Below are 15,526 nucleotides of genomic sequence, written 5' to 3'. Positions count from 1 at the left end.
CATGTTTCTAACATGATTTGCAGGTTGCTAGCATGTTTCTAGCATGATTTCTAGCATGATTAGCAAGTTGCTAGCATGTTGCTAACATGTTTCTAACATGATTAGCAAGTTGGTAGTATGTTGCTAACATGTTTCTAACATGATTAGCAAGTTGGTAGTATGCTTCTAGCATGATTAGCAAGTTGGTAGTATGCTTCTAGCATGATTAGCAGGTTTGCTAACATGTTTTTAGCATGATTAACAAGTTGTTAGCATGTTGCTAACATGTTTCTGGCATGATTAGCAAAGTTGTTAGCATGTTGCTAGCATGTTTCTAGCATGATTAGCAAGTTGCTAGCATGTTTCTAGCATGATTAGCAATTTGCTAGCATGTTTCTAACATGAATAGCAAGGTTGCTAGCATGTTTCTAGCATGATTAGCAAGTTGTTAGCATGTTGCTAGGTGGTTGCTATGCTACCTGGGGTGGTTGCTATGCTACCTGGGGTGGTTGCTAAGGTGTTGTTAGGCAGTTGCTAAGGTACTCAGTTTGGTTGCTAGGGTGTTGCTATGCGGTTGCTATGCTTCCTGGGATGGTTACTAAGTTGTTGCTAGGTGATTGCTAGGGTACTCAGGGTGTTTGCTAGGGTGTTGCTATCCGGTTGCTAGGGTACCCAGGGGTGGTTGCTAAGGTGTTGCTCGGCGGTTGCTAGGGTACCCGGGGTGGTTGCTAAGGTGTTGCTAGGCGGTTGCTAGAGTACTCTAGGTGATTGCTATGGTGTTACTATCATGTTGTTACCATGATTAGCAAGTTTAACATGTTACTAGCATGTTACTAGCATGTTTCTAACATGATTAGGATGTTACTAGCATGATTCTAGCCTGATTAGCAAGTTGCTAGCATGATTAGCATGTTGTTATCATGTTTCTAGCATGATTAGCATGTTACTAGCATGATTCTAACATGGTTAGCAAGTTACTCGCATGTTTCTAGGATGATTAGCACGTTACTAGCATAATTCTAGCATGATTAGCAAGATACTAGCATGATTCTAGCATGATTAGCAAGTTAGTTATCAAGAAGTTTAAATATTATATTATCAAGAAGTTTAAATACAATATCAGTAAGTTGGCTTGAAAAAGCCAACTTAATAATAGTCTTATTGTACTGTTATTATTAAACTGGAAATACGGTGATTCAACAAAGCCTTTTTATTTTAAATCATACTAGGGCACAAAAATGTTTTGCTGTTTAAAGAATAGCCCTTAAATGATATCCTTCATACCTAACTGACCACAAATCTAAGAAAAGCTACATAAAAACGCCCACTTGTGAGAATGTTTACACACTGATCTAGTTTCAAGGTCCTTTCAGAGAGTCACATCGATTCATATGCTATGTGGATAAATTCACACAGGATTTCTTTACTGTAACGCGCTTAGTTTTCAGTTTTGACGCGGTTTATTGTCATGACAAAATGTTTTTAGAGCGTTCGCTGCGTGCCGTTCTCACGCACGTGCGTGCCCCGTGACGTCACTGAGGTTTGGCGCGTATAAAAGCGCGAGAGTGGGCGGACTGACTGACAAACTGAGTGTTTGTGTCGCTGATTTTGTGAGGAAAAAACTAACAATGGTGCAACTTTCTAAAACTGGAGTGAGAGACACGCTGAAAGCTGGTCATCCTCCTGCAGGTTTGGACGTTTTGTTACGTATGAAACTTTTAGAGTCGTTGACACGCTTTAAATGATGTTTTCTTGTTTTGTTTACGCTGTTTTAGTAGTTAGATTTTTATTTTTATTTTTTGCAGCGGTTCAGTTTTTGTTTTATTATGAGTTTAAGTGTTGAATGTTGCATTACATGTTGTTTTTGTGAGTGTACTTGTGCGTGTGTAGTTTAGTCAGTGTTTGTGCAGTGAGAGGAAATCAAACATCAGCCTTTGTTTTCTTACTAGGTGTCACAGGATGTGAGTTCAGAAGACTTCACTTTCAATTTCTGCTTCTGTAACCTTAGTGGTTTAATACAACTAGTGCAAACCTTCCTTAGTGTCCCATCACAGCAACAAACTAGTCTCAGAATAGTCAGCTGCTTGTCTAAGACAGCGTTATGAACTTTCTGATTTAGTTAAAATGTTCATTTTTGCAATTACGCTTTGCTTATTAAAAACTTAGTTGTTTTTTATTATGATGTAAAAAAAGAAATTGCACAAACTGTTCAATGGTGTTGTTTTTACTGTCATTGATACTTGCAATTATAATTTTTGGAATGGGTAGGTTTTTATGCTTCATTTTATTTTAAACTTACTTTGTGTGTGTGTACCTGGTATTTATCATGTTATGGGGACCAAATGTCCCCACAAGGATAGTAATACCACTAAATTTTGACCTTGTGGGGACATTTGTGAGGTCCCCATGAGGAAACAGGCTTATAAATCATGCAGAATGAGTTTTTTTTTGAGAAAGTAAAAGTGTGCACAGTCTCCTGTGAGGGCTAGGTTTAGGTGTAGGGTAGGTTTAGGGCGATAGAAAATGGGGTTTGTACAGTATAAAAACCATTACGCCTATGGAATGTCCCCATAAAACATGTAAACACAACGTGTGTGTGTGTGTGTACTTGTTTTTGCTACATGGATGGTAAAGGATGGTAAAACCTGAACTTTTTGCGGTCCCCACAATGTTAAAAAAATATTAAAAATAGTAAATGATGTTTATCTGAAAGTGTAACGATGCAAACATGTTTTCTGTGAGGGCTAGGTTTAGGGTTAGGGTTGGGTTAGGGGATAGACAATATCGTTTGGTCAGTGTAAAATCTATAGAAAGTCCCCACAATTCACAAAAACAAACGTGTGTGTGTGTGTGTACTTGTTTTTGCTACATTGTGGGGACCAAATGTCCCCACAAGGATAGTAAAACCTGAAATTGAAACAATGAAACAATGTTAAAAAATTATTAAAAATAATAAATGATCTTCAAAGGTTATTGGTATCCCAATCAGTTTTGATCCTAGAGTTTGGGTGTTAGGGGATACTGAGTCATTAGATTTGTCTTATCATAAAAAAATATTTCATACTTTTGGCTGGTACAGCTGGGAAAAAATGTATATTAGTGAATTGGAAGTCGACTCATTTTCCATCTAGAAAACATTGGATCAATGAACTCCTTTCATATTGCACTCCGGAAAAAATCCCTTTTAATGTTAGAAAATCACCAAAATCTTTTGAAAAAATTTGGGGCTCTGTTTTTTGGAGCATTTAACTTCTCTTATTGCAAAATAACTGAAAGGAATTAAATTTTTTTTGTTTGTTTGTTTTTGTTTGTTTGTCTTTCTTTGTTTTTGTCTTTCTCTTGTTATTGAAGAAAAATGTTTGTAATGTTTGTTTATACAAATGTTTTGCTTCACATTACATTTGAAAATAAAACTATAAAAAAAAAAAAAAAGTAAATGATGTTTATCTGAAAGTGTGACGATGCAAACATGTTTTCTGTAAGGGGTAGGTTTAGGGTTAGGGGATAGACAATATCGTTTGGTCAGTATAAAATCTATAGAAGTCTATGGAAAGTCCCCACAATTCATAAAAACAAAGTCTGTGTGTGTTTTTTTTTTTTTTTTTTTTTTTTTTTTTTTTGTTTTTTTTTTTTTGTTTTTTTAATGAATAAAAAAAAGTGTTGGAAACTAACAACATTTTATTTATTTGAGTATACTTTCTTATTTTTATTTATTTGATATATATTTTTTTAGGTTACAAAGGTTTGATTGTTTGTTTTAAAGAGCTCTGTTGACTTTAGTTTTTTTTTTTTTTTTTTTTTTTTTTTTTTTTTTGTTTGTTTGTTTGTTTGTTTTTTTTCCCAGTTTAATGATGACTGTTCTAGTGGATTTAAAGGGATAGTTCACCCAAAAATGAAAATTCTGTCATTTACTCGACCACAAGTTGTTCCAAGAAAAACAAAAAAAACAAAAAGTTATTTTGAACAATGTGGTTAGCTGTTGCTGGCAGCCATTCACTTTCATTTTTTAACCATACTATAAAAAACAATGGGGACCAGAAACAGGTTTTTTTTTATGTTTTTGGTTTTTTTTTAAATATCTTTTGTGCGCAGAACTAACCAACTCCTATAGGTTTGGAAGAACTTCAGAGTGAGTAAATGACAGGATATTAATTTTTGATCCATTAAAGCAATGGTAAATATAGTCATATGTAAGTATGCCGGTCATATATGTGACTCTGGACCACAAAACCAGTCTTAAGTAGCACGGGTATTTTTGTAGCAATAGCCAAAAATGCATTGTATGGGTCAAAATTATTTTATCTTTTATGCCAAAAACATTAGGATATTAAGTAAAGATCATGTTCCATGAAGATATTTTGTAAATTTCCTGCTGTACATTTATCAAAACTTAATTTTTGATTAGCAATATGCATTGCTAAGAACTTCATTTGAACAACTTTGAAGGGAATTTTGTCAATATATTTTTTTTTTTTTTTTGCACCCTCAGATTCCCGATTTTCAAATAGTTGTATCTTTGCCCACTATTGCCCTATCCTAACAAACAATACATCAATGGAAAGCTTATTCAGCTTTCAGATGATGCATAAATCTCAATTAAAAAAAAAAACAAAAAGATCTTTATGACTGGTTTTGTGGTCCAGAGATGCATATCTTTAATGGTTTAAGTGTGACCTCACTCTGAATGCGTTACACAAACAACCTCTTATGAAAAACCATGCAGCTTAGTCACATGACCATTGTACACGATGTTCTGGGCTGTTTAAATCTTTACAACCGCAAACGTTGAACACTCCCCTTATTATGCTGTGCTGGAGCGCTGCCTTCGCTCACTTTATTAGACTGATGTGTGCGGACGGACCGTTTTATTGAGCGCATATTTGCACGCTTCTCACCCTCAGGCCTCGACAGACCTGCCAAATATTCAGAACAACAGGGTCAGTGGACTGAGATGATGGTAGTGGTCATCTACGTGGCTCGAGTCAAAACTCGTGCACAAACCGAACTAGGTTTTAGTTAATTACGACTGCTTAGTCTATGTTTAATTAAAAACTATTATATTAATTAACTTAATAAATGGATAAATTTAATTAAAAAATATATAATTTTAATAAATATAAATTTTCATATATTTACTTTTTTTGCATGATTTTTTTTTTTTTATATACATGTATAATTATTAAAAATGTATTTTAGTCTATTTTTAATTAAAAGCTATTATATTAATTAAATAAATGGATAAATTTAATTTAAAAATATACATTTTCATATCTATTTGGTTTAAGTTTTTAAAATTTTTACTTGAAGTAGATTTTAGAGTTATTTACAACAAAATGATATTAATTTAATAAATGTAATAAATTTGATTGTAAAAGAAATGTATACATTTATATTTATTTAAAGTTAATTTTTAAAAATGTTACTAGATTACCGGAACTAGATTTTAAAGTTGTTTGCAACTGCTTAGTCTATTTTAAATAATAAAAAATGTTTTATTAATTAATTTTAATAAATGAATGTAATAAATTTAATTTAAAAATATAAATTTTCATAACTTTTTTTTTTTAAAAAAACAAATAGATTTTATTTATAAATTATACTAGATTACTAGAAGTAGATTTGAGTTAGTAGATTTAGTATTTACAACTGCTTAGTCGATTTTTATTTTTTAAATTGTATTAATTTAATAAATGTAATAAATTTAATTTTAAAAATATTATAATATAATATATTTTCATAATTTTAAGTTTGTAAAAATTGTATTAGATTACCAGAATTAGATTTGAGTTATTTACAACTGCTTAGTCTTTTTAATTAAAATATATTAATTAATAATAATAAATAAATAAATATAATTTAATTTAAAAATGTTTCGTAACAATTTGTTTTTAGATTAAAGTTTATAAATATTTTAGTAGAAGTAGATTTTAGAGTTATTTACAAATGTTTAGTCTTTATTTTTTTATTATATTAATTTAATGTAATTTGATTTAAATATAAATTATCATTTTTTTAAGTTTTTAAAAATTTTACTGCTTACTAGAACTAGATTTTAAAGTTATTTACAACTGCTTAGGTTATTTTATTTTTTAATTAAATAAATGTAGTTTAAAAATATAAATTTTATTTACTTTTTTGCACAAGTTTTTTTTTTTTTTTTTTTTTTTTTTTTTTAATATACATGTATACTTATTAAAAATGTATTTTATAATACTCTATATTTTAGAATTTAGTAAAATATTTCTTTTATTTGTTGAATCTGTATCTGGCATGTTATAGCCTGTGAAGCTGATTAAGAATGATAAAAGTATAACTTTTTCTGACGCGTTCACGTTTTTGTAACTGTTTCCAAATAATTTATACTGAAATTATATGTGAAGTTGTGTTCTTTCTCTAGTGAAAGCTGGAGGAAAAAGAGTGGTGAAGAAGAGTGCTGAGGATAATGCCAATGTGGAGAAAGAGGCCAAGAAAGTGGATAAATCTAGGTATAGTATCTTCTGACCCATCTGGTTTCTTCACAACACATGACGTGTGTGTGTGTGTGTGTGTGTGTGTGTGTGTGTGTGTGTGTGTGTGTGTGTGTGTGTGTGTGTGTGTGTGTGTGTGTGTGTGGTGTAGATGGTAAACTCCTTCCATCTCATATTTTGCAGATGAGTTTGAATTAAATTCAGATGTTTTCAAATGCCTCTTCCCTTCTCGTTCAATCTCTCTGGCAGTTTGCTCAACATTTAATTACCATTTTTCTTAGTAAAGCTGCTGCCTTGAGATGGAATCTCTTGGCCTGTAATGGAATGCAGTGGTTTAACCTAAACTGCTGACAGTGATGTTCATATCGCCTATGACTTTTTTTTTTTTTTTTTTTTTTTTTTTTTCCCCCCTTCTTTTAAATGTAACAATCTAGTCTGCAACAAAATATCAAAAAAGATTTAAATGCATAGTTTTTATGTTTTTATAGTTTGTTTATTTGTATTTATTATTATTTTTAAGTGAATGTCAAATCTTTTTACTGTTAAAAATAACTGTTTTCTATTTAAATGTTTAAAAATGTAATTTATTCCTGCTTTTTTTTTTTTAAAGCTGATTTTTAAGTGTCACTACAACATGATCATTCAGAAATAATTCTTATATTCTGATTTGCTGTTGTTGTTGTATATATGCAATAAATATATTACTAATAAATGCATCATAATATTAATAATTATTATAAAAATTAATATAGTAATAACCCTTTATTTGTAATTGTATTTATTTGTATTTTTAATTTATTGCTTTGTATAAATAATAATAATAATAATAATGCTTAGCATATTAGAATATTTCTGAAGGATCATGTTAAAGACTAGAGTAATGTTGCTGGAAAAAAAACAAGATTTTGCTATTCAAAAATTTTTGACTGGTAGTGTATATCTAAAAAGTGATGAAGCAGAAACATGTTGCTAAAAATGCTTCATTGCTTTGCATGTAGTCAGTGAATCATGTTGCATGCTGGTAGTGGGGGCAGTGTGTGGTGTTTATTTATCTATCATTTTATTAAATGCAATCTTTTTTTTTTTTTTTTTTTTTTTTTTTTTTTGTTTTTTTTTTAAAGTGTTTAAATGCAAATATTTATTTATGCATTTATTAATATATTTATTAGTGGTTTTAGTCTCACTGCAGGTGTCTAAAGCAGAAATATGCTCTTTAGCACTTTGCATGAAATCACTGAATCATGCAGTTCCATTCAGCATGCCATGAGTGCAGCGTGTCATACTAATCTTTGTTGTCCAGGTCCCTGCCGACCCCTTCCAGAATGCAGCACTTGAGTCTTCTTCTGGCTGGTCCACTTGAGAAGGTTTGTTGCAATGTAACACTATATTAATTGCATTGCATGAATCCTAATTGAAAAAGAATGCATTCCCATAGTGCACTGCAGTTTGCATGCTGCTGTAGAAGGCAGAATGTGTTTAAAATTTTAAAGTGAGTTCAGGGTAGTAGGCATCATAACCAGACATAAATGCAGCTTCCGTAGTTTGAAACCGTTCCACAGGCTCTGCTGTGCTTAGTGTTGTTCTTCTCTCCTCTGCATTTTTTTTTAATTGGAGTGAAACTAGGACATGGGTCATTAATTCATTTTAGTTCAGTTGAGTTTAGTCCAACTAAAATTCATTTTCTGATCTCATCAACCAACTACAGTGATCTGAGTGTCTGGATTTCACCTGCGACTTTAAACCAGAGGTTAATGTTATTAGTGTGGCTTCAAAAGTGGCAGAAGCATGTGTTAAATACCTTTTTGATGATTTATTATTCTCATTCTCAGTATCATTATCATTATTAATAATAATAGTAATAGTAACTTTATTAGTAATTTTTTTTTTTTTTAAATTTATCACTTCAATTGTTTTTGTTTTGCATTTTATTTTAACTTATTTTAATTTAATATAATAATTATTTTTAATTATATTTTAATTTAACTTTAAATATTTATTTTTTTAATTATGTATTTTACTATTGTCATTTTCTAACTATATATTATATTATGTTATGTTATTTGTAAAAGATTTTTTTTATTACTGTATTTAAATATGTATTCTCTTTATTATTATTATTATTATTATTATTATTATTATTATTATTATTATTATTTTTATTTTTATTTATTTATTATTTTTGTAATTGCTTATTAATTTTATTTATTTTTTGGTATTGGTTATGTTAAATGTTTTGTTTTTTGTTTTTACATGAAATTAAAGCTTGATGTTAACAAATCATTTGATTAGTCACCTATATTAAAGGTAAAAAATTTGTAATTTATTTTAATTGATTTATCTATTTAATGTTTAATTTTTTTTATTTTAATTTTTTTTTTGTAGTATTTCAACTGGTTGTTTTTGTTTTGCATTATATTTTAACTTAATCATAGTTATATTTAACTTTAATTTTTAAAATTTTAAAGATGTATGTAAAGTATGTAAAAAAAAAAAAAAAATATATATATATATATATATATATATATATATATATATATATATATAATTTTTTTTTTTTTTTTTTTTTTTTTTTTTTTTTCCTCCATTTTATTTTTGGTAGTACTATTATTTTAAAGCTTTGATTTTTACAATGAAATTAGCTGCTAAAGCTTGTATGGTTTTAACAAATTGTTTGATTTAGTCTCCTATATAAAAGGTTAAAATTTCATTTTAAGAATATTTGAAGAATGTATTTGATATTATTGTTTATTTCCTGCAGTTGGGTCATGATTTCCCAGAGACTCCAGTTTCTGTGCGGCACAGCCGAGTCAGACCGAGCGTTGAGAAACCTCACGTCCCGCGCATCTCCATCTGCATTCAACAGCCACGCAAGTTTTGAGCAAAAATAGCTTTTGCTGCTGAGCTTCTGACGACATGATGTGTCAAGACAACCCGGATGTGTTTTTGTAGGTGAATCATGGATGTGACTTGCTTGTCGACTTGTAACAAAGTTACTGTAATGTGACTTCTGTTTAGGTTGTTTGTTTGTAGCTTTGCAGCCTTGAAGGTTTTTCTTCCTGCATAGATTGTGTGTTTGCGCTGTGTGGAAGATTCATTAACCCAGTGTGAATTAAAGCTGTGCTGTGGGAGAGATTCAGACTGCTGCTTGACTGACATGAATGAATGTTAATATGCTTGGCACTTAATTGTAGCATTAATATGCATGCAGTTTCTGAACTTTATTTTTGATAATCAATGAAACTGTTTTTCCTACTCTCACAAAATGAGACTTTCATACCAGTAAAGTTCACTTTTCCAGCAAATGAAATGGTGGCTGTAGTTTCATTTCACAACCGTTAGGTGGCAGTAGAATCCATTCAGTAGACAGATTTTGCAATTGTATTCACAAGCCATTTGCTGAAAATGTGCCAACACTCAGGCCATCAGAGTTAATGAGTTTTTTTCATCAGATTTGGAGAAATGTTGCATTTCATCAATGGATCCTCTGCAATGAATGGGTGCCGTCAGAATGAGAGTCCAAACAGCTGATAAAAATATTTTTGATTTGGATTTTTTTTTCTACTAATAATAATACCAAAAATAAATTAAATAAGCTATTAAAATAAATATACAATTGAAGTTAAAATAATAGTAATGAAAAAATAAACTTAAAAAAAAAAATAGTAATAATTTAACAAAAAGTACAACATAAGTTAAACAATTAAATAATGTATAAAAATCAGAATAAAATATTAAAAATACACGCAATTAAAATAAATATAGAAATAATAAACAAACTATATTTAATAAACTATTTTAAATTAAAATCTAAAATTAAAATTTTATAAAACCAATGATTAAGATAACAAAGTAATAATACAATACAAAAATAAACTGTTAAAATAAATGTAGTAAAATGAAAATACAATTATAATTAATACAATTAAAAAAAAAAATCAAAATAAGTCACAAATAAAATAATAAAAATAAAATAGTAATTAATCATAATAATAAAACTACCAAAGATAAATAATATAATAATTAAATAAGCAATTAAAATAAATAAATATACATAATGATGGTAATAATTAAAATAAATAAACTTAAAAATAAGTAATAACAAAAAGTACAAAATAAAAAATATAAATAAAAACATTTGAATAAAGCAACAACAATGCTAGTAAAAATAAATACAATTAAAATAAACATATAAATAATAGAACAAAATATATTTAAAATAAAATAAAAAATATTTAATACTTTTTAAAAATTAAAATCTAAAACTAAAATTAAATAAAACTGATTAAGATAACTTAAATACGATACAAAAATAGAGTTAATAAATATAATAAAATTAAAATACAATTACAATTAATACAATTTAAAAAAGCAATTAAAATAAGTTACATAAAAAATAGTAATAATAATAATAAAACTAACAAAGATAAATTAATAGAATAATAAGCAATTAAAATAAATAAAAAAACATTGGAATCTAATTAATTAATTAATTAACATCTTGAGAAGTGAAAAGAAGCTTCTGGACTGGAGAGTTGTGTATTACTTGTGGATTATTGTGATGTTTTTATCAGCTGTTTGGACTCTCATTCTGACGGCACCCATTCACTGCAGAAGATCCATCGGTGAGCAAGTGATGGAATGCTACATTTCTCCAAACCTGATGAAGAAACAAACTCATCAACATCTTGGATGACCTGAGGGAAAGTACATTTACATGCAAACTTTCATTTTTTGCCTGAACTATTCTTTTAAGACCAACATGGCAAATGTTACAGTACTATATACTGTAATGGCCTTTTTTTCCTTGATGTGCTTTAATCTTGTTCGCTGATGTTTCTCATAAAGTTTGAGTTTATAGCTTTGTCTAATGTGACGTTTCTCAGGGAAGACGAGCCAACTGCTCTGGTTGTGACATGAAGAGCTCTGTGAAGAAACGCTGCGTGTGGCGGCTTTGAGCTGTCAGTATGACGAAGGCTGGAGGAAGTGCGTTGTATATTTAGGCGTCTAATGCAGACAGCACAAAAGATCCCCTGTTGAGTGTGTGAACGGGCCGAATGCCAATATGAGAGTGTGTTTGAGTCACAAACATACTGGAAGGATAAAGACAAAAAGGAGGATCATTAACACGATCCATTCAAGTTTAAACATGCTTGACTTAATTTATGTTGCTCATAACCATAAAAACCTTTTGATCTGATGGCTTCTGGTTAGATGCTTAAAAATAGCTTGTTGAGAAAAATAGATGTTGCATATGTATGAATGTATTGAACAATTGTTTTTATGATACTTAAGCATGTTTAACCTAAAAAACAAAATTTTTAATTCTTATTATTGTAAAAACAACATGACAGTTAAAAACTGACGTATTACTATAATAGGAATTTACTGAGAATAAAGAAAAATACTCTAAATATGGTCATAAAAATGGCAAAACATGAAATAAAACATAATTAAGGGTTAAGATTTGAAAATAGGGTTACTATTCGATAATTAAATATTAAACTTTTACAAGCATATTAAAAACAATACACAATTTCTTTTATGCAAAACACAAAATAAAAAATGCATATAAAAAATAAAATCAATTTCTTTTTAGAATAAAATATGGTCCAGTTTTATGATCCATTTCTGAGATTTGTCCATTTTCTCTTTTCTCTTTATTTCTTGTTCAACTTGATTTGAGCTAGTAGGGATTCAGGATGCTTATATTGATATCAGATGTAATGCAAATGATCCACGTTTACCTGTATGCGGATTAGAAATGCACACACATGCATAAATTCCCAGCATGCACGGGGATTAAAAGTAATACCTAGCTTGGGGCTTACAAATATCCCACAAATGAATCCAAAGACTGATTCTAATGCTGATATATTTCACATCACAGCTTGTTTTGCGATCATGTATTTTTATGAAGCATATTTCAATCTCATTGTGCCCGGTGAGCTGCTTTCTAACAAAATTGCATTTGTTCCAGCTTTTTATAATCAAATAAGATACCTGGGTTACCCTATGCTGAGTTTCCAATATTCAAGAAATCCAGCTACAGCATGAAACCTGTGCTTATGAAGCATCAGAGTGATTGTCTATGTTCAGAATGGAATACAACTTTGAAATAATGAGCTAGGAAAGAGATGCTGAAAATCACTGCTGATAATACTTCAAATTCATTTGTCACACTGAAAATAAAAAGTCAAGTTGCATTGTATTGCACTGGGGAATACAGTACTTTATGCAAACTTTGGCAGATGTATGAATCTAAATGTATGCATTTAAAGAAGTGTCTTCTGCTCACCTAGCCTGCATTTATTTGATCCAAAGTACAGCACAAACAGTAAAATTTTAAAATATTTTTATTATTTAAAACACCTGCTCTCTATTTGAATATATTTTCAAATGTAATTTATTTCTGTGATCAAAGCTGAATTTTCAGCATCATTACTCCAGTGTCACATGATTCTTCAGAAATCATTCAAATATGCTGATTTGCTGTTCAAGAAACATTTATTATTATTATTATTATTATCAATATTTAAAACAGTTAAATACTTTTATTTATCAAGGATGCTTTAAATTGATCAAAAGTGATGATAAATGCATTTATAATGTTACAATAGATTTCTATTTCAGATAAATTATGTTCTTCTGAACTTTCTATTCATCAAAGAAACCTGAAGAAAATTTACTCAGCTGTTTTCAACATAATAATAATAATGAATGTTTTTTGAGAGGCAAATCAGAATATTAGAATGATTTCTGAAGGATCATGTGACTGGAGTTATGATGTTAAAAATTCAGCTTTGAAATCACAGGAATAAATCACATTTTAAAATATATTCAAGTAAAAAGCAATTATTTTAAATAGTAAAAATATTTTACAATTTTACTGTTCTTGCTGTATTTTGGATCATATAAATGCAGGCTTGGTGAGCAGAAGAGACTTCTTTAAAAACATTAAAAATCTTACTAAAAAACTATAGTTGCAAGCATGTACCCAGCTAACAAAAATATATTCTAAGAATAACCCATTAAGTTATGTTCAAAATGTCCAGGTTTTTAAATGTTTGGTTATGTGAACATTAATGGAACATTCCATTTAATCATTTTGCAATCACTATTGGAACGTTACTTTTGAATGTTCTATAAACATTCCGAAACACTGTAACAGTGAAGCAAGTTCAATACATTGACGGAACCTTGATAGAACGTTCTAAGAACATTCAATGTTAGCTGAAGAAGATCTCAGAGCTGAAAGACATGGACTGAAAGCCACAAACTCTCATTTTGATTTCACTAGCCCTTTAATGTAATCTAACCATGTGTTTAACATCTTTCCGAGCTCTTAGATGTGTGCTTTTTTAACGTTACGCATTACACAAGCAACGTTTGTTAGGATAAGCCTTCATGTGGGAACTCAACCACATCACAAATCATCTCAGTCAGCAGCTGTTGAGCAGAGCAGCGGAGCAGCTAATTCACATTCACAGACACGACCACCAGACCTGGACCAGAGCCACTGGATGCCCACAACAGGTGTGTGTGTGTATGTGTGTGGTGTTGGTTGGTTATAGATTACAGCAGGATTATAACATACACACTGAATGCTGGTTGGAAATACTCAGACTTCGTGTCTGCTTGACAATAGGTTAATATCCAGAGTCTTCTTTTTATTTTGGAAAAAAAATCAAAGGAATTAATACTTTTATTTAGCAAGGACTGATTAAACTGATCAAAAAGGAGAGTAAAGACATTTATAATGTTACAAATGCATTCTATTACAGCTAAATGCTCTTCTTTTGAACTTTTGAATGGTCAAAGAATCCTGAATTGTTTCTTGAGCAGCAAATCAGCATTTAAGAATGATATCACCTTCAGGGAAACAATTCACTTTTTGTATTTTAGCACCATGTTTGCAATACCTTTCTGTACCAGATGGTGTCAGCATTGAGTTAATTCTTGAAAATGCATTGATATTAACACACACTCGGGGTTAAGAGCATATCCAGTTCACTTTGAATTGTAATTACAAGCTCTCATTATTGCAAACATCTGCAGGACAGCTGCCGTGGAGATCTGGCTCTATTTTAGACTCGCCACATGAGTGAATCCCCACAGGATCCCGCTAAAACGCCTCCATTCACCCTGTGCACTGAAACGGCAAAGGTCAAACTGCATTAAAGACTTCATCACATTCACTGCCAGCCAGAACCTCAGGAATAGCACTTAGATTTGTCATAGGAATCTCGACATAAGCATCTTTCCTGCGGTAAATCTCGGCCTTTCATATGGTTCTGCTTCCACGGTTCATTTCAGGCTGACTAAACATTTTCCAAAACATAAGGTTTAATGTTGTTCTTTTTTCAGTAAAGGAAATTCTCAACTTTGCGCTCTTTAACCATGGTAATGCATCACCTCTTTTGGTGATTTAGGTTAAAACCTGCATCCGAATTTCTTCATAAAGGTCAGTAAAGTTGTTTTAAACCTCAGGTTTGAGATCTGAGAGACTCCAAGATCATTTAATAGGTAAAAAAAAAACATACCAAAATACTACCATTTTTTTTTTTCATGCAGTGGTCATTTTTGAGACTTTTTTGAGGTATTTTGCTTTCATAACACATCATATTTAATACTAATGGAAAGAAAACATCCAAAATACACAACCAAGTGTTTATTTTTTATTGCACTTATTCTATTTGCACCTATACATTTAAATTACATACATATGTTTGAAGGCATTTTTTTCTAAATTATTTTTTCCCTTGCATTGAGCCAAAAAACTATATGCTGGAAAGAGAGAGAAAGGTCCAAAATCCCTTCTGTTAACAAAATGAAACAAAAGCTGTTCCAGAAGTGTATGCAAATTAGTGCATATTTAATAAGATAATGCATAATTGGCATGTTTAAAGACAGTTTATAAAACTCACTTGTGGTTTCTTGCGTTAACATTGGAGTATCAGGTTTATTCAATCTAATGAGAACTGATTATAAACAAAATAGTTTTGATAACTGTACGTTTCAGAATTAGCCCACGGGGTTTCAGAGATAGCAGTCACATTTCTGAAAAGTGCATAATTGCTTTG

General features: G+C 30.1%; 1 protein-coding gene across 1 annotated transcript; it reads left to right on the top strand.

Annotated features, from left to right (window-relative positions):
* The first annotated feature begins 1,504 nt into the window (after positions 1–1,504).
* LOC127171317 (death-associated protein-like 1-A) lies at positions 1,505–11,303 on the top strand. The gene is made up of 4 exons (XM_051119891.1): positions 1,505–1,668; positions 6,377–6,464; positions 7,747–7,810; positions 9,205–11,303. The coding sequence occupies exons 1-4, from the start codon at positions 1,608–1,610 to the stop codon at positions 9,322–9,324; spliced, it is 333 nt and encodes a 110-aa protein (XP_050975848.1). The 5' UTR covers positions 1,505–1,607; the 3' UTR covers positions 9,325–11,303.
* Positions 11,304–15,526: the final 4,223 nt, after the last annotated feature.

The sequence above is a fragment of the Labeo rohita genome, chromosome 9, assembly GCF_022985175.1.
Source record: "Labeo rohita strain BAU-BD-2019 chromosome 9, IGBB_LRoh.1.0, whole genome shotgun sequence".
Lineage (NCBI taxonomy): Eukaryota > Metazoa > Chordata > Actinopteri > Cypriniformes > Cyprinidae > Labeo > Labeo rohita.
Note: the sequence above shows the minus strand (reverse complement) of the source record. Positions and strands in the feature narration are given on the sequence as shown.

Excerpts from the sequence above, each read along its gene's own strand:
- LOC127171317 (XM_051119891.1), top strand. The coding sequence starts at position 1,608 with ATGGTGCAACTTTCTAAAACTGGAGTGAGAGACACGCTGAAAGCTGGT. Across the intron at positions 1,669-6,376 it reads AGCTGGTCATCCTCCTGCAG|TGAAAGCTGGAGGAAAAAGA; the intron begins GTTTGGACGTTT and ends TTCTTTCTCTAG. Across the intron at positions 6,465-7,746 it reads AAGAAAGTGGATAAATCTAG|GTCCCTGCCGACCCCTTCCA; the intron begins GTATAGTATCTT and ends TTTGTTGTCCAG.